Source organism: Tasmannia lanceolata, unplaced genomic scaffold (genome assembly GCF_043159265.1).
Source record: "Tasmannia lanceolata isolate RefF3 unplaced genomic scaffold, GAP_Taslan_0.1 ptg000006l, whole genome shotgun sequence".
Lineage (NCBI taxonomy): Eukaryota > Viridiplantae > Streptophyta > Magnoliopsida > Canellales > Winteraceae > Tasmannia > Tasmannia lanceolata.
In genome coordinates this window covers 17,239,526-17,258,804 of record NW_027518683.1, presented here as the reverse complement: position 1 = coordinate 17,258,804, position 19,279 = coordinate 17,239,526, and the positions used below count along the sequence as shown (strand labels likewise).

The following is a 19,279-nucleotide window of genomic DNA, read 5'->3' as shown; positions in this document are numbered from 1 at the left end:
TTCTCATTATGACGTTCCCACTACGATGTTTTGATAATAAGACGAACTCATCTTGTCTTTATTATTTAAATCACTGTCAAAAGTTATTACAATTCCCAAAAAGCTATCAAAAACCAATTAAAAAAGCTCTCAAAAGCCAATTAAAAAGGAAAATACAATATTAGTTTGTCTCATTATTGAGACATGGTAGTGCAAATATCAATAGCATTTTAAAAATAGAAAAACTAAAAGTGTTCGAATATACTTTTATTTACTACTTTGCCATTCACACTTGCAAACTTGTGTTTTCTGTCTATCCCTAGTCCCACACAGGAGAGTGGTAAAAATATCTACTGGCATTTGTGCTATAGTCCCAGCACCATTTGAAAACACAGGTTCTCCACCACTTGGAAACAGAGGTTCTGCAAACATGTCGATAATGATTGATGTTTGGACTACAGGGAAATCTAACAACACATTCAAACACATTCACTCACACACACACACACATACACACACATGCGCATACAGATGAAAAAAACACCCAAGGCGCTTTGCTCCTTCCCAATTTTTTTTTTTTTTTTTTTTTTGATTTCTTTGTTTCTTCGACTGGGCAATTAGAGGTATTCCACTTGTGTGGTTTGTTAAAGTAGAAAAAGATTAAATAACGTCTTCTCCAACAGCATAAGCTTTTGCAGTAATTGGTTGTTTCACATGGTGTCCGAACAATTGCCATGGGTTCAAAACTCTTTGATATTACTTCTAATGGCCAGACCAAAAGAGGGTCTACATGTGCCACGTGTAGGCCAACCCTAAAGAGAGGGGCCACACGTGGGGGTAGTGTTAAACTTAAAAGTATAAAAAAATTGATTAATGCCTTCTCCAACAGCTTAAGCTTTTGGAGTTGTTAAAAGTATTAAAAAAATTGAATAATGCCTTCTCCAGCAGCTTAAGCTTTTGGAGTAATTGATTATTTCACAATCTCTCTATCTGATTATGCAAATCCTGGTTGTGTTGGGTAAATAGTGACTTAATCTGGTCTCTTCTCGTTGCATCTTACATTATTCATAAAACCAATCGTTTTGGTTTACTAGAATCTAAGGTACATCCGTACTAGTAAATATTTTGTGAATTATCATCAACAAAAAGTTAATCTATCCGAACCATCCATGGAATAGGTTTTATACCATTGAAAATGAATTTAATTTCCTGAACACGTTCTTATCCGAACCTCTCCAAGAATGGCAATTAGTATGCCTAGATCCATTCCTTTTGCAAAACTATAAACCTCTCAGAAGTCATTTTGCGGGCATGAGAGTGCATCTACCTCAAATGAATTAAATCAATAAGACAAAATCTGTCGAAAAGTGAGCCTATGTGGCTGCTCTCTAATGCAACAGCGGGCATGCGAAATGCCTTGTGCGAAGGTCCCTAGCAAATCCCCTGATTTAGTAGTAGCCACTTCTAAGTTATGATTTGAGCATGTTGATGATTCTACAAGGAAAATCCAGCCATAGATTCGAATACCCATGATCAAAAGTTTATTGATCAGATAATTTGCAACGTCAGATTTGGATGTTCAAGCAATGGCCCACATGAAGGAGTGAGAACAGTTAAATTAATAAATATTAAATACGTGGAAAAAGGTAATTTGTAATTAATATTTTTTCCTTCTTCTTTATATATACAATGGAAAAGGAGCTTTTTTCTTCTGTAGCAGTGGCCAAAAACTCCATATGCCTCCCAAGTCCCAATCAAAAACTACCACTTTGAGGTCCTTCAGATCCCAAGAAACAGTTTTTAGATTCATTCCTTCAACACCTTCTTTCCTTTTTCACATCTTTTTCTTTTTACCCTCTTACTGAAGTCTCACGGAGAAAATAAGAAAGATCGATTCTGTAGCTCCTTTTCCTCTTCTAATCTTTAGATTCTCTCTCTGTTTTCTTAGTTTTCTTGGTGGGTTTATGTTTTTCAAGCTATATTGCTCCTGGGTTTCTGATCCCTAGGGTTTTTACTGGGTTTTTGTTCTTTGTTTTGGAGAAGGTCTAGAACTTTCTCAAAAGGTTAATAATCTCTTTTACTCTTTTTTTTCAACATTTTTCTGCTTCATTTGTCGAAACTTCATCTGGGTATTGATTGTTTTTGTTTTTGTTCTTTTCATTTGAATATTTTTAGATCAGTTCTAGGGTTTATGTCTGAGCTTCAACAAACCCCCCTTTTTTCTATATTTTCCTATACTTTTAATTTTCTACTACTTTATAATGTAAACACCTAGAATTTGTTGTTGTCAAATCAAAATATGTATTTTTAGAATCCCTCTTCAGTCCTACAAAATTGTATAAAATGGTTCTTGATTTGGTCATTGTTTTTGCCTGTGGTTCAATTCCAATTACTAAAGTAGATCAATTTTAAGGATTTTCAACTCCCTTACTGTTTATCAGAGTAAATTCTGCTTCTCATTTCGAAATGAGAAAGTGGGGGATGGGAATTATCTCACCTACATCATATCTACAAAACTCAAATTGGTTTGTTGAAGATAACAAGAACGCGAATTGGAGCCATGAAGAGAATAAGCTGTTTGAATATGCTCTTGCTGTCCACGATACGGATACTCCCGATCGATGGCATAAGATAGCGCTCAAGATCCCAGGCAAGACAGTCATGGATGTCATCAAACATTACAAGAATTTGGAAGAGGATGTTAGTGATATAGAAGCTGGGTTGATCCCAGTTCCAGGTTACAGGACCTCATCTTTTACACTAGAGTGGGTAAATAAACCTCCATATGCCATTGGTGGAAAGCGATCATCAGCTAGGCCTGATCAGGAAAGGAAGAAAGGAGTCCCATGGACCGAAGACGAGCACAGGTAATTTCTCCCTTTAACATTGAATGACCATACTTGCCTTTCTCTAGAAGAAAACTGATTGTCATTTTTGCGTTCTAGCCCACTAAATTATCTCTAAAGAAAAAAAAAATGAAAACAATATGTTTTCCATCTGAATTTCATAAACTGTTTGTGAGTGAAGTCGGTATAATATCTCCTAAAAGCAAAGTGATTGAATTCAAGTAATTTTTTTTTTTATGCCAAGATGTTTTTGTATTTGAAAGCATATCATTGGTTCATTATCAGTAAGGCGTGCCGGGTATATGATTGACACCATTTCAATGAGTTTACATTCAGTAAATTGCCGAAATGTTGAGGTTGATGGGCTTGACATTCATGGTCATGATTGGATTTCCACCTACCAATGTCTAGGTTTTGTTTTTTTCAGAGTTCAAATCGGTTGTTTTGTAGTCAGCTAGTGCTATGTTACTTGTTGATGCTTTTCTGTGAAAAGTAATGGCAGAGTTTTCTTAGTAACATGAACTTTTGGTGATTAATTGCAGGCGTTTTTTGTTGGGTCTTAATAAGTATGGTAAAGGGGACTGGAAAAATATCTCTCAAAAATTTGTTTTCTCTAGGACTCCCACGCAAGTGGCTAGCCATGCTCAGAAGTACTTCATCAGGCAAGGCTCCGGAGGCAAAGATAAGAGAAGATCCAGCATACATGACATAACGACCGTCAATCTGGTAGACAACAGAGCTACTTCACCAACGCAATCTTCGACGCTTTCTGTGCGCACTAATTTGTCTGGTGCTCCCGAAACACAAGACCATTTATCAGTATTTTTTGATTCAAATCAACCTAATGAAGGGGCTACAGTTTTCAGCCCAACAGCATCTCAAACACATGGGAACCTGTTCATGCCACCCCCTTATGGGATGACTCCATATGGGATGAAATTGCACGCACAAAATTTTCACAGAGGCACTCTTCATGAATCTCAAGTTGGACCTCATAATATGGTATTTCAGTTTCAATCTGCACACCGCCATCCTCATGGATAAGACAGGCAATGTTTTTGAATTCTTGATCAGATTAAAATGTCAAATATTTTTTTCTGTTAGGTATCTCTTTTGTGATTTTGTCCATGGTGTAATGTGAATATGTTGGCGGGACTCAAGTTAATTCATATTTTGTGAACTTTCGAGAGGGTGATCGAATTGTGTTATGATCGAAAGTACAAATTCATAACTTGGGGCTGAGCGGGGAAAATTTTGGAATGCAGGCTTTCATTATGTCGATGTTTTTCAGTCATTTTGAAGTGGAAATTGGAGTTTTTCTGAATCAAAGATGTCATTATATGCTTGAAGAGGATGGCCATGTGCATTCTCAATCAGAGCTTCACAGGTGGAGCTTACACTTTGCACCATTTTAAGGTACGAGACTCCACTGTGTAATGTCTACAAGGCTAAACTTGGACTTTGTGAAATAATTTAAGTCCTACAAGTCGCAGTATTTGATTCTTTAAAACCAGGTTCTTTTCAGGTGAAACACTAAGTAGGCAGATGAAAACATATGCTTAGTTTCCTATTCCTCTCGGTGAAAAAAAGTTTGGGTTGAAAACTTGTGGAGAATAGAGACACCATGGATACTAGCCGCTTGGGTTATGCCTTGAGGTCCTGGCCATGCTTGGTCTTTCTTTTTTTCTCCAGATGGGTCACACAGGTCCATCAATAGGTTGTTTAGAGAAGTGTTATTTGAAAGGTGAATGGCCTTATTGTTAAGTTGTTTATATTAGTTCTGAAACATCACCAGATATGTTTGAATTTCCCAACAGGCTTGGTTCTCTAGGTATTTGTGTCAGTTCTTTCTACCTCTTATGTGAATTTCCTTGCATATATGTAATTAAGCTATTTAAAGTTTATGGGTATCTATCACGCTTGATTCTATTCAAATTTGAAACCTTTAACATTCATAAAGCTACCAATCAGTTTTCATTTCAATGTTTTCAAGAACAGAAGTGTAATAAACACTTCTAAAAATAAGAACAGAAGTGTAATGTTCCAATAATCGGTTTGCATGGATCAATTTACATTTTATGCATTATGGTGCGAATCTGGTAGCGGCAGCCTAATATATGTAATTGATTTTAGCACTTTTCTAACCATTCATTAGACTAAAGAATAACACTAGTTCAAATTGGATGTGAGACCAAATCATCTGATACCCATACCATTAAAAAAATCATCTGATACCCATCCAACCTCACTAGTCAGAGCATTCTTAATGATTTCTACTATTCCTTTCTTATTGCTTACTTTTCTTATACCTTTTCAGGATTGCACGGTTTATACCTCCAACATGGCCTAGTTGACTGAGCTTGACCGCCAAAAACTTTAGTCGGCGCTGAGTCTGTGTTCCACTCGCTTGGAATCTCATGCTTCAATATCTTTTTCTTGGATACCTTTTCTTCGTAAAGCATATTGGGATAGGAGCAGATCTCACTTTCACGCATTAATGAATAAACTAAGGCAATACATAATCGGAGAAACTCTCAAGTCAGATTGACAGTATTTTCTTCATTTTTGCTATTCCTTCTTTCTGCCTAGTCGATGTTTATCCCTTGCTTTTGTCAATCCACTGGCTAATGGTGAATGTGTGGTACTCCAAGACTACAAGTCTTCTGAACCAGAAGGCGTCCTAGTTGTTTGATACTAGTATACCCACCAACTAAAGTAGTGGAGATCCTATTGTTCTTTGATTTCATGCTCGCATTGTAACTCCTCTCATTGGAGCAAATGATTTAGCTTTTCTTCAAGGAGCATCAGATCATGGCTAATTCTCAATCAAGGCAGCTTATAAATATTATGTCATTAAATGGGCTTTCATCTATCCACTGATGGGGTAAAAACATTGTCATGTGACCTTACAGTTCTTCCAGCCTTCTTAAGCAATAATCTTCTTCCTAATTAAATGCTGCATTGATCTTTAGACTTGATTATCTATTAGGATAAATTGTACCTGCGATAGATAACTAAGTTACAAAAAGATACCGAGATGACTTCAAATTGGCACCTTTTCATGGCTGAGGATATCTTTTCTCCAATTAAATGACCTGTAAAATTAGTTGTCTTTTGGTGACTGATAGATTGGTGGGCTGACCCTTCTGAAATGGCTTGTGAATCAACTTGGGTTGAATTTGGTCCCAAGAACATTCTAGGCCATTGTTTCGAAAATCAACTGTCCAATAGATACCCAAATCTCTATAGGAAAGAAAAAAAACCCTATCATTCTTTTCTCTTTTAGAAACAAGTGAATTGTTGGCTCTACTATATAATAGCTTTTTTCTGAAATACACTTCTGCCCACAGGCCACAGCTCAACTTTTCTCCCATCATTTCCATTGATCGATTTCAACCAATTCATTTGTTCTTTTGGTCCTGGATTTTCATGGTGGAAAGAAGCTATATGTTTCATTTGCTATCAGTAACCTAATTCCTCAAGGGCTCTGCTGGGATTGGGTGTGTGAAAGGCAGGTGTTATAATCATCCAATGGGTAATTATTCTTTCTGAAACTATCATCTCATTAGCACTTCTTATTCTTAATTGTGTTGTTTGTTCCACAAATGACAAAAAGAATAAACAAAACTCAACAACTGTTGTTGTTTTGGTGTCTTTTGTTTGTGTCCTCATTTTTGTTGTTGCTAATACTGATGCCACCATTCTCTGTTGATACTGCTGCTGCAACTATCATGAAGACTAGTGCCCACCCATGTTTTGTTTTGAGCCCACCCATTGTGAAAGGAATTCAAGGCCACATGAGCAAAGTGATCATTCCTATTAACTTTTCCAAGGTAAATGACAAAACTACCCACTTTCCTTTTGAAAGAGGTTGCCTTTTTGCAAGTTGCATAGGAAAAGCACTTTACCTACTTTATTCCGAAATTGATCTGCTCTTTAAGTAGATTAAGACCACAAACAGGTCTCACAGCTTTATACTCTGTCATCTTTATCTAATTTTCTTTCCCTTTCTTCTCCTTTTTTTATACAATATGCGGCATATGCCAATTCCTCCCTCCTAAAATGGCTTTCTGACGTATGACCAATGCATTAGTAATGTTGGCAATGGAAAATATAGTGGCTTATGTGCATCAAGGTTCTTGTATACTCTAAAGGACTTTCTCATTGGTCTTGGCTGTCTGAGAATAACTGTTTTGGGGCTTCTTTACCATACCATAAAAGAGAACATGAAGGCAAAACAAATGGGAAGATGCATTTAATTTCCTTACATTCAGCAAATAATATTCTCAATACTTGCTACTGTTGCATTGTTGTATCCATTCTTACAAGTGCAGGAAAAAAACATGATTGTGCTCTGTTAGTTATCAATAGAGAGTTATTTAGGCTGCTCTGCTCTTCACTTTTAAACCCACTATTTAAAAACTCGAATCAATCATCGTCAACTGACCCGAGTCAACTTGGTTTTACCTTACCAAGTTATTGTCAGTGTCTAAAGCTTTTCCTAATTAAGTTGATCAAAAACTTCTCTGATTCGTCTGAGTTAATGGAAGTGAAACATTAAACGTGTCAATCATTGACTGGCCTGAGTTTGACTCCTACTCCTCGTTGAGATCTTGTCTAGTCCGAGTTTTTAAACACTAGTTAAACCTACACAATGGAGTTGCCCACACTCGTTCTTTTTGAATGATGGATAATTTTATTAGAAGAGAAACCAAGAAACGACCGAGATGGTCTGTACAACCGAACAGGCAAAAATAACAGAAAATTCACGGAGGGAGCACACCAAAGATAGCCAATCTAATCCTTGATCTACCTCGCCATGAGCATATCTTATTACATTTTGAAATTGAGCCAGGTACTCCTCTGACCTATCATGAATCTCAAACATATATGAGAATCTCCATGGGTGTGGATTGCTCCCATCCACCCATCCATCTGATAACGTTGAGGGAATGTCCCTCTATGGTGACTCTACCCAGATCACCATTGTCCATGATCCTGATCCTGATGCCCCTGAAAAAGCACTCCCACATCCGTTTCATTGGAATCTTTAAGGTGATGGGGCCAGAAAAAGCCCGCCAAATGCTACCAATCTCTTCTCTAAGGAGTCCCCCTACACCAACCGGATCAGGATTGCCAACATTAGATCCATTAAAATTTAGCTTCACCCATCAAGGGTCTAGAGGGGTCCATCCGGGAGCGATCGTCTCAGCCCAGAGCCAAAGAGAAACAGATTGTCCCTGTTCACTCATGGCATGCCAATCCACCATTTCCAAACATGTCCTCGAATCTCCCAACAATCCAGCCTAGCAGCAACAAAACCCATCCATCCTCGAACTGTTTCAGAAAATTACAAACAGGTACAGGTAGAGGTTTCTACCAGAGTGAAACTTTGTTATTACACCATGAAGTAAAATCACTAGGACCAAGGTTGGGAAACTTAACTGTAGGAGATAATACAAGCCTTTACACCAACATCCTCTTTAGATTACAATGTGAAGTCAATCAACAAAGAGAATACCATTTCTGTATGAAATTATCTCACAGTCATCATAACATTCATGAATATCTTCTCAACTGCATCTCCATGGGCTCTGTACCACATAGGATTGTGACATCGTGAAAGTGTTCAAGTGCATATACAGTATACCAATATAAATCGGCAATATTGACTTTCTTCGACAACTTGCCTTACCATTTACTCAGATTTGGATTGGTTCTCAGTTAGTAGGTTGCAGCAAAGAACAGTACAAAATAATTTATTTTCGGACTCTCAGCCTATAGTAATGGCACATACCCCTTGGAGAAATTATATGATGAAGGGCCGTATAAAGACATACCCATCGAGGTTTTAAATTTTGAGCTGAAATTTACCAACCTACGGTCGAAATTTTGGTAAAATTCTTGATAAAATATTAATTTTTTATTGCTTAACAAAATTTCAGCCGAAATTACCAAAATTTCGGCCCAAGAAAACGACATTTTGAGCGTGTCTAAAATTTCGGTTTCGGTGAAGACCGAAACTACCCCCGAAACCAAAATTTAAAACCCTGATACCCATTATCCCATCATTGATATTTGATCCAATAGCAGTTCATTTTTTGAGGAGCTGCTGGTGGATCAAATATCAAGGATGGTACCTCTGTCGTACCACCTTTATGTGTTTATATGGCCTTTTCATATAATTTATCTTCCCTCTGAACCATGAACTTTTCATGCTTACCCAACACCATTTTGAAGACGGCACACATTTCTGATGTTTTCTGTACATCATCAAGATTATCTTTGCGACCAATCAAATATAAGAGAACAAATTGGAAATTATAACATGACATACATTTTTACAGAAAATTTGGGACCAGATGAAGAAAGTGTGCTACTTTCTCGTGCCAAAACCTGAAAGGCTAGGAGCTGGAATTAGATAAAATAATACCTTTTACGTTTGTTATGAACTCTGGATGAGAAGAATCAACAAAACCTTTTGTATCTACTATCTATAAATATACAGACCTGAACCACTTTTTTAGTAGGAGTGTCAACTATTCCACTTCGGACGCACCTATGTCTTGGTCACAATCCATTCGGATCACTTATCAATTGGATTCTTTCGGAGTGCTTTTCGGATCTTACTTTCTGAGTTTGGGTCATGATTCATTTCGAATCGAACCATCCATCAGAGTGTCCTAGGTTTTATGTTTACACAATTAGGACTTGGGATTAGGGAAGGGAAGAGGGAAGATACTAGAGAGGGAGTCTGTTACGAACTAAAATCGCTTCATAACGGATTTGATCTTCTTAGAGGGAAGATCAGCCTCTTGACCCACTTCAAGGGAAGGGTCGTTCCTCCTTTCTGTGCAAAAACACAAATTTGGGGATAAATTTTTTGATTGAACAAAGAAAGGTTGCATACAAGTTATTTATTAAAAATTCCTAATCTAGATAAGCCTTATCTCCAAGACTCCAAACTAACTAAATAATTACAAAGCAAATCTCAAAATAACAAATATCTCAACCAATTTATTTCAGCCAAGGTGGAACCCAAATAAGCACGTAACATTTCTCCCCCCTTGAAATCAACCTTGTTTTCATGGTTGGATCATTGAAGAAGATAATTTATTACGCCGAGGTCCCAAATCTTATTGAGCATCATCTTCACGAAAAACATAGTTGACATCAATGGTTGAGACAACTCCATCTTCAAACCAATCTCATCATGTCGTTCATCAAAGCCCTTCGGTGCATGTTTTGGAATAATTTAGATGATAACGCACAAATGGTTGTGCGTGAGAATCTTTTCGATTACGTTGGACAGATTGAGGGGAAGATGAACGGTCGAATCTTCGGCGATCACCTCTCTTTTGTGTCTTCTTCGCCTTTTCTTTTATCTGTTTTATTTATCTCTTCTTCCTTCCTCCCCTTTTTCTGTTTCTTCTTTCTTTTTCGTCACGCAAACCTTCTCAACAATGCTCTCATTGAATTCTTCATTTAACCTCTTCAAACATATGGGCTCTTCTATCTTCACGGCAAGCGAGAGTGCCATCTTGTTGAACTTGGCATTCATGGAAGCTTGGTGCCTTTTGATTTCTCTTATCGTCTCATCCCACGGATCCATTTCTGATTAATTTTCTTCTCCATGGCGCCCAATCATGCTTCTCTGATACCAATTGTTACGAACTAAAATCGGTTCGTAACGGATTTGATCTTCTCAAAGAGAAGATCAACCTCTTGACCCACTTCGAGGGAAGGGTCCTTCCTCCTTTCTGTGTAAAAACACAAATTTGGGGATAAATTTCTTGATTGAACAAAGAAAGGCTACATATGAGCTATTTATTAAAAATCCCTAATCTAGATAACCCTTATCTCTAAGACTCCTAACTAACTAAATAACTACAAAGCAAATCTCAAAATAACAAATATCTCAACCAATTTATTTCAACCAAGGTGGGACCCAAATAAGCACGTAACATCCCCCCCCTGAAATCAACCTTGTCCTCAAGGTTGGATCATTGGAGAAGATAATTTATTCCGCCGGGGTCCCAAATCTTATTGGGCATCATCTTCACGAAAAACATAGTTGACATCAATGGTTGAGACAACTTCATCTTCAAACCGATCTCATCGTGTCGTTCATCAAAGCTCCTTCGGTGCATTTTTTTTAGAATGATTTAGATGATAACACACAAATGGTTGTGGGTGAGAATCTTTTCGATTACGTTGGACAGATTGAAGGGAAGATGAACGGTCGAATCTTCGGCGATGACCTCTCTTTTGTGTCTTCTTCGCCTTTTCTTTTATCTGTTTTATTTCTCTCTTCTTCCTTCCTCCCCTTTTTTTGCTTCTTCTTTTCTTTTTAATCATACAAACTTTCTCAACAATGCTCTCATTGAATTCTTCATTCAACTTCTTCAAACATAGGGGCTCTTCTATCTTCACGGCAAGTGAGAGTGTCATCTTGTTGAACTTGGCATTCATGGAACCTTGGTGGCTTTTGATTTCTCTTATCGCCTCATCCCATGGGTCCATTGCTCCTTCAATTTTCTTCTTCATGGCGTCAGATCGTGCTGCTCTGATACCAATTGTTATGAACTAAAATCGGTTCGTAACGGATTTGATCTTCTCAGAGGGAAGATCAGCCTCTTGACCCACTTCGAGGGAAGGGTCTTTCCTCCTTTCTGTGCAAAAACACAAATTTGGGGATAAATTTCTTGATTGAACAAAGAAATGGCTGCATACAAGCTATTTATTAAAAATCCCTAATCTAGATAACCCTTCTCTCTAAGACTCCTAACTAACTAAATAACTACAAAGCAAATCTCAAAATAACAAATATCTCATCCAATTTATTTCAGCCAAGGTGGGAACCAAATAAGCACGTAACAGAGTCATTGAAAAAATAATTGGCAAAATGAAATGTTGTTTGTTGTTTTGAGTAGGTTTTTAAAAATTACAAAATTACTCGCCATGAGTAAGACAAATGAACAAAAATATGGACATTTTTTTACGTTGGCACCCTTCATTCGGATCTAGGACCTCCATCGAATTTTGTGGCTATGATTGGGTGACGATTCAAAATAATTTCAGACCATAGGATATGAATCCAATGGATACGGTTTGGATCCTGCTAATAATCCCATCCATTAGTGCCCGAATCCGTGTAGACCATCTGGGTCCATCGACACCCTTAATTAATTTTGAGAATCAAGTTCTCATAAGTTAGGTTTTATCACTATTTAAAGCTTCACAAGATCTCATAAGTTGGGCTTTATCATCATTTAAAGTTTCTCAAACCCAAGTCTCCAAGTCCATGTCCTTCTTCCCTCCTTGTGAAAATTATACAAAAATTTGGATTTCAAAGGATATAATAACTGTTCATACTAACTTGAATGTTCAGCATATCTCCATTCGGCGAGAGCTGAATAACATGTGTGGTTGTATTGAAGTTAATGAAAACAATTATCTAAGGCTTGGATCCACTGCCACATCTACGCTGATCGGGTCCATGAGTATTGTTGGTCAATTGCCTTTTGTCCCGCAGACTCATCGATGATTTTAGACCATTATGATGTGTTATAAGAATCAATCATGATGAAAAATATGACCTTTATAATGTGTTTAAGCCATTGATTTATGAATGCCTCAATATTTTGATTGAGATCTCCATTTGCGTGCCTTAAGACCCCTATAAGTTGGCTGTTGCGCCCTAACTAATAGGAGCGAGGTACTTCAATCAATCAATCGAATGGATGTGAAGAGTACATTCCTAATAGGGAGAGTAGGCGAAGAGATCTATATTGAGCAAACACTAGGATGAACTGAAAAAGACCGCAGGTAAAAGCAAGCACCAAAAGCATAAGGATGGATGGAAATATATAGGTAATGCTGGGTTTTCTTTTTATTTTATGCAAAAAAAAATCTTTTCTCTTTGTTATTTGCTCCATGAATGGGTCCATATAGAAGTTATTTGTTTGCATGATATGTATTAATTAATTTAGGCCCCGATGGGCGTAAAACAAATTTTTTGACCAATTTCCATTTAAAATGCGTTTTACGCCCATTTTATGATTAACGGCAAAAATAATTCAAGCCAAAAGTACGTGTATAAAACATCTCAGGTTTTAAAAAATGGATAAATCTGTCTAGAAAAACAAGAATGCAAAAAATACGATGTATAAAGACAGTATCATGTCAATATAACATTATAAGAAACGTCTATACATGCATCTAAAATTATAAAGGGCGTGTCAATGTTTTGATTTTCATGGGGTTTAAAAACTTAACAACTATGAAGGAGTCTTGAACTGCACTAACGAGATTACTTGGATTATGCTCCAATTGATATAGGAAAAATATGTAGAAAAATCATGAGGACTCCGGCTACTATTAGGTTTAAACTTGAAAGCTCTCCTTTATCTCCTCAGAGGAAAGAATGAACATGTCTTATTGTTCACATCAGGAGGAGCTTCGTAATGTGTGTAGTAAGCAGATCAACAGAGGTCATGGGGAGGGTTAGAGTTGAAATTGAGTAAGAGGTAGTGTAGGGGTCAAACCTCGCCACTAATAACATCCGCCAATCTACCACCAGCTAACATACAGAAATACCCAAGATCTTGCACTACAAGATGGAGAAAATATATGCCAACAAATCACAAGCACAAAAGGGAGCAAATCATAAGCAACCACAAGAAGACAAGAATATACGTGATTCACCACAATTGGGTAATCCACGAACAAGTCAACACACAATCCACTATTTAGAACCAAAATAGTACAATGTTACTTCCACCAGTAAAACCCACTGATAAAACCCTTCTCTCCTCCTACCTTCTCTATAGCGACAATATAATCTCCAAGTCTCTACACCAAGTGCATGGAAAAAACCTCCTTCGAGAAGTAGTTGGAAAATCCTCCACCACAATGCTTGTGCTACAACAAACAAAATCCAATGGAGAAGAAGAATGCACCTTGGTAAACAAGAAGAGGAGGAGAAACCCTTTTGCTTCACCACAAAAAGCCTTCCAAGAGCCCAAGAGAAAACCCTCTTCTTGCCCTAACCTTCTCCTCAAGAAGAACCTTGCTTTTGCTCGACCACAAAGCCCTCGTAGGACCCCAAGTGAAAACCCTCTTACCTTGCTCTAGCCTTTTCTCCTTTCCTCGACTCCTCCCTCCATCTTCCCTTCTTCTTCAAAACCCTCTGAATCTCTTTAATATAATAACCCTATATACAGAGAGAAAACATATCCCACTTAAGAGCCAAGTGGGACCCACTCCAAGAATGAAATAGGAATCACCAGCTCAACAGGTTGGAGAAAGCCTCCATACCAATATTGGGTTCATCAAAAACCAAAACCCCAGCCATGGAGATTCCAGCAATATACTTTGATCTTTCCCGACTGGCTGATAGCTTCAGAAAATTTTCAATCCCCCAAACAAATTTTGATCATCCCATTCCATTGGGGTCATCCATTAATGCATTATGATGCTTCACTCCAACATCACAAATAGCCTTTTTGTTTGGGGGAAAATCGACAACGATTTACAAGTATGAGATAATGCTACATGTAAGGATGATCCGGAGATTAAGGCAAGATCAGGTTAACCATAAAGAAGTAAATCGTCACATATGTGAAGGGAAGTGGGTAGTGCTGCATGAAGTACGAGGTCATTGTATCAGAAATGTGTTGGAAGACATTCTAAAAGACCTCCTGAAAGATGCTACGACTCCCCAAAAGACACTAGAAATCCCCGAATACTCAATTAGTTCAAGGCCCTCACAACACACATCATCTTTATTTTATTTTTTCTTTTGATCTAGTAACCATCTGCAACCTCGGGATCTAGTTTAGTGTTAGCGTATATGGCTGTAGTGTAACTCCGTTGGTCGTGTAGGATATCCAGGTATCTTATGCGCTCTTTTATTATTAATGCAATAACTCTTTCTCGTTGTAGTCTTTATCTTCACCTTGAAGACACTATGGTCACTGACCGAACATTACTGTTTTGCGACCTACCTATTCACTCACTTTGTTAAAAGTGTTCCCTAGAAGGCCGTACTCCAAAGGTGGCCAATAGGCCCCAGAGGACCTCCTAGTCGTCTGATTTGTCGTCTGATTTGTACAAGTGACCAAATCAGTGGCCAACGAACCTCGATTGTGAGCGATCACAGGATTGGTTTGATGCGGTGTTTAAAAATGCGGATTCGACGCGGAACGCGGCCAAAGAAAATCCTTGTCGACTCGGCGCGGACACGGTTGACGCGACCAAATTAGATGAGTCGTTATTTTTTATTAAAAAATAAATGAAAAAAATACAAAAATCCAAACCCATTTAAGTAGGGCCCAACAAATGAATAGTTTAGATCATCTAGCCAAGTGCAAGCCCGCTAATTTTTTAAAAAATACATGCAAGAAAAACATTTTTGATGGGAAATTTTTGAGTATAATGATATGATTATGATTTAATTGGAGGCATATTCTCATAAATTGAAGGTCCATCTAAGTAAATGTTGAATAGGTTTAGTTTAAGTTATCTTTTTGTTTTTTAGGTGTTAAAAATGTAAGAAAATTTAGAAATATTTTTTAATAACCAAAAGAAAGAGGTTATCAAAAAAGGAGATTTTATATGGTGTAAGCCCTTAAAGTCCCTTATTTTTCTAGAAGTACTGTACGGACCACACTAGATGATGATCCAAACCGTCCATATGATCCAAACAGTCCATGGTCCATCACATGGACGGTTTGGATCATCCTCTAGTGTGGTCTGTATAGTACTTCTAGAAAAGTAAGGGACTATAAGGGCTTACACCATATAAAAGAATTATATTCTTGTCTTCTTAAATGGCTGTCCAGGCACCCACACCCATAATGAGGTAGAGAATAAGATAAGCAAAGCTGCAAAAGTCAGGCCGGAATTGACAACTTCACTGTGTACTGCACTGCCCAAAAAAATAATAAATTATATTTGCCCCTTCGTTTTATTCGAATCACCCCCTTGGTTTTACTCGGGACAGCTCTCTCTAGTGTATTTATGACTACTATTTTACATTGGAGGGGCTGTCTCAGGTAATGAAAGGGGGCGTATTTATCAATTCACAAAATCATATTATCAGATCCAGTAAGAAAACGAACTACTTCTTCTTCTTCTTTATGAGTTAGGGTATTAAAGAGGGTTTTCTCTGCGGCTTTAGGTACGTTTCTCTCCTGTAAATCTTACCTTTTTTTTTTTTTGAATGGTTGAAGTTAGGATGGAATATGAGTTCAAAATGGCCACGACTCGGCCAGGACTCGCCGAGTCCGGAACTCCAAAACGCGGCCACCGCAAATCCGCGTCGACTCGGCCGAGTTCCGAGCCGAGTCGCCGAGGTGTTCAGTTGAAATTGGCTGAACTCGTTGAACCTCGACTGGTTCTGGAGGGTCCGCGCACAAACATCGTCGGCCAAGATGCCTACGGGACGCATACACACGATCTAACAATTGCTCTTAATCCATGTAGGACATTTTTTTAGGGTAATCCCACTCAATTTCAGCATTATCAATCCTTGTAGACAGCTTACCAAAGGATGGTCAGCATTCTAAGCTTCTAATTTTCGAGTTGTTAGTGTATGCCTATGGTAAGAAATTTAAAAAATAACGATCTATACTTGGTGGAAAATTGATGCATGTGCATCTAGACGGATTGCAGAGATCAACGACCCACGTTGATGCTTCAAGACTTTTAATTTAAGTTGGGCATTTTGAGAGTATTTTTAGTAGTTTGATTTATTCTGGGAGAGAAGTTTTACGACGTAGTAGAGATACTTCAGGATTGAGTTTTATTGTGGGCGAAATTCCCATCTTTGTTGGACGTCCATTTGTAAGAGGATTTTAGGATATATGAGATTTTTTAGGAAAAGTAGGATTTGCTTGCCTTTTCATGTTTTTTAGTTTGAGTAGAATTAGGAAGTCTATTTTGATTAGGAATAGTCTTTTCAAAAAGCCTATAAATATGGCTCCTGTAATCGTTTTGAGATATCTTATTGAATTGTATTTTTGTTGCCGATTAAGATTGTTGCCTTTGTTGTGTGTGAAATCTCACCCCAAAAGAGCCACTTGTTTTTATCCTCATAGTTTCATCCGATTGGAAATCCTCTAACCCAACACAACCACCACCTACCCATAGCCATTGAAGCCAGCCAATTCCCTCTTGTTTCAGCCACCTCATTCATCCTTAATTTCTGCCTTAAATCATCCCAAACCATCCCTTTATTCTTAGCTCATGAGCAGCCCTTTAACCTTTAGTTTTTTCACACAAAAAAACCCCTCTGTATTGTGAACCAATCAACCTGAGAATAACCCTCATAAATTCTTGAAACCCAAGTACCCAAAATCCTATTAATCCATCCATAGCCGAATACCCTTCCAATCTTAGAGCTTCCGCTATACGCCCCTGCGTTAAAAACTCAAAAAGAAATAGAGAGTTACCATCGGCAGGTGAGGGTAGATTATTTTGGAAAGGCTAATCTATTGGAGGCCATACATATGCACGGTTGAAGAACTAAGATTAAAGATGTAAAAATAAAAGAATGGACAAAAGATGAATTAATTGCATTTTGAATCTGAATTTACAGATGGAGCCTAATCGGGCAAGGAAGGGAATCCCATGGACAGAAGATGAGCACAGGTAATTCCCCTTCTGCCACATGAAGACTCTATTATATGCTTCTTTGGAAAAGAAAGAGAAGAAAAATGAAAACATTTATGTTACCCATATTAATTCTCCAACTTTCCACCACTTGTAAGATCTCCTTAAAACTTTTAAGTAGTTTTTTTTTGTTTTTTTGAATGGTTCCTTAAAAGTTTTCTTGAACTTTAATATGCCCCGTGCCAATTTTGATCTTCATAGCAAGTTGTTTTCCATTTTAGAGCATAGGATAGATTTCACTGTCAGTAAGCTTTATGGGTTATGTGATTGATACAATTCTCAGGCATTTGTAGTTTGTAAATTACATAAACTGAGGCTAATTTGTTGGCCTTTGTGTTCATAATTTCTAGAGTTATTAGAATTATTGATTGGATTGTTTGTGACTATTTGCAATTAGGATTGTTCTACTGGTTACTTATTATGTTCCTGTGAAATCTGCAAACTAATTCTAGAGCTTTCTTAAAATCCATATAACTTGTGATTGCAAATCTTACATTGATGAACTTTTGGTGATTAATTACAGGTTGTTTTTAATGGGTCTTAAACATTACGGTAAAGGCGAGGGGAGAAATATATCTCGGAATTTTGTCGTATCAAGGACCCCAACTCAAGTGGCGTCGCATGCTCAGAAATATTTCATCCGGAAACACTACGTCATGAACGTAAATATCTTGGAAAACAAACCTTCTTCACCACTTGATTCAGATCAGCCCAACAATGGGGCTACAGTCTGCCCTACAGCATCTCAAATTCCTGCATGCCACCGTCTTCGTTCCAGGTTATAAGCACCAAACTGTCATCGTATGGTATATTAGTATTTGTGGTTATGTAATAAATAGCGGCATGCTGAGTGGCTGACCCTGCTGCCATGGCTGATGAACTAAGCTGGTTTGATTCCAACTTCTGCAAATTGTTCCCAGAAGGGTTTCTTTTTCATAAGATCGCTTTTCTAGTAGATGCAGAAATCTCTTGAAGGGAAGTAAAGAGAACACTCATCTCTTCTTTCTGGTTCTATTGAATATTGGGTCTATTTCAAAAAATATAACAGTTATCTTTTCTTTTTGTTTATATCGGTAACAAGTGAATATTGGCTCTACTTCAAAAAATATAACAGCTTGCTAAGACACCATTTTACCCTCTGCCCAATGTTCTCACCCACCATCTCCATTTACTGAATCTGAACTTGTTCTTTGTGTCCTGCATTAGCATGGTGTAAAGGAGACATGTTTGAGAACGATTATGCGTACCATCATCGTTAGAATCCATGGTATCAGGCAATATTTGGGCTCCACAAAGGGACATATATGTGTAATCGAGACCGTTCAACTTGTAAAACATCATGAGATGGCCCACATGGTCCTGGGCACGTCCCAAGCGGACATCCTGTTTAAAGATTAGGACTACAAAATCAATGATTTCGTATTTCTTAGGGAAACCTTAAATAAGCTTAATGAATCAAGGGGCTAGTATCTTTTTTTTGAAAATTTATTGAGGGGCTAGTATCATTCGACCAAGGTGGTCTCAACAGCATTTTGCAGACTAGGATCATTCGACCCCATTGATCCAATCAATGGATTCGATCGCATTCCTGTAGAACACATGGGGCAAAAAAAGTTGCTGTTAGGAAAGAAAAAAATAGCCGCCTGTCTTTTTAGTATTTTTCTACTCAGTTATCCCCATTACTAGGGGAATGACATGTATGGTGTAATCTTCCCTTGAGGGAGTTCCTAGTCTACACTGCCATGAATCACTCTGCACTTGCTATTCTTAATTCAGCT

The 19,279-nt window shown here is 37.7% G+C and overlaps 1 protein-coding gene across 5 annotated transcripts; it reads left to right on the top strand.

Annotated features, from left to right (window-relative positions):
* The first annotated feature begins 1,704 nt into the window (after window positions 1–1,704).
* On the top strand, window positions 1,705–5,363 carry LOC143879942 (transcription factor DIVARICATA-like). 5 transcript variants are annotated; one of them, XR_013251445.1, is made up of 4 exons: window positions 1,705–2,846; window positions 3,368–3,874; window positions 4,091–4,241; window positions 5,143–5,363. XR_013251445.1 is itself a non-coding variant. In XM_077382645.1 (2 exons), the coding sequence occupies exons 1-2, from the start codon at window positions 2,446–2,448 to the stop codon at window positions 3,867–3,869; spliced, it is 903 nt and encodes a 300-aa protein (XP_077238760.1). In that variant the 5' UTR covers window positions 1,705–2,445; the 3' UTR covers window positions 3,870–4,784. The 5 variants fall into 5 exon arrangements, 1 of the variants encoding a protein (XP_077238760.1); XR_013251446.1 differs by having other exon boundaries at window positions 3,443–4,241; XR_013251443.1 differs by having other exon boundaries at window positions 3,368–4,241.
* Window positions 5,364–19,279: the final 13,916 nt, after the last annotated feature.

Excerpts from the sequence above, each read along its gene's own strand:
- LOC143879942 (XM_077382645.1), top strand. The coding sequence starts at position 2,446 with ATGAGAAAGTGGGGGATGGGAATTATCTCACCTACATCATATCTACAA. Across the intron at positions 2,847-3,367 it reads TGGACCGAAGACGAGCACAG|GCGTTTTTTGTTGGGTCTTA; the intron begins GTAATTTCTCCC and ends GATTAATTGCAG.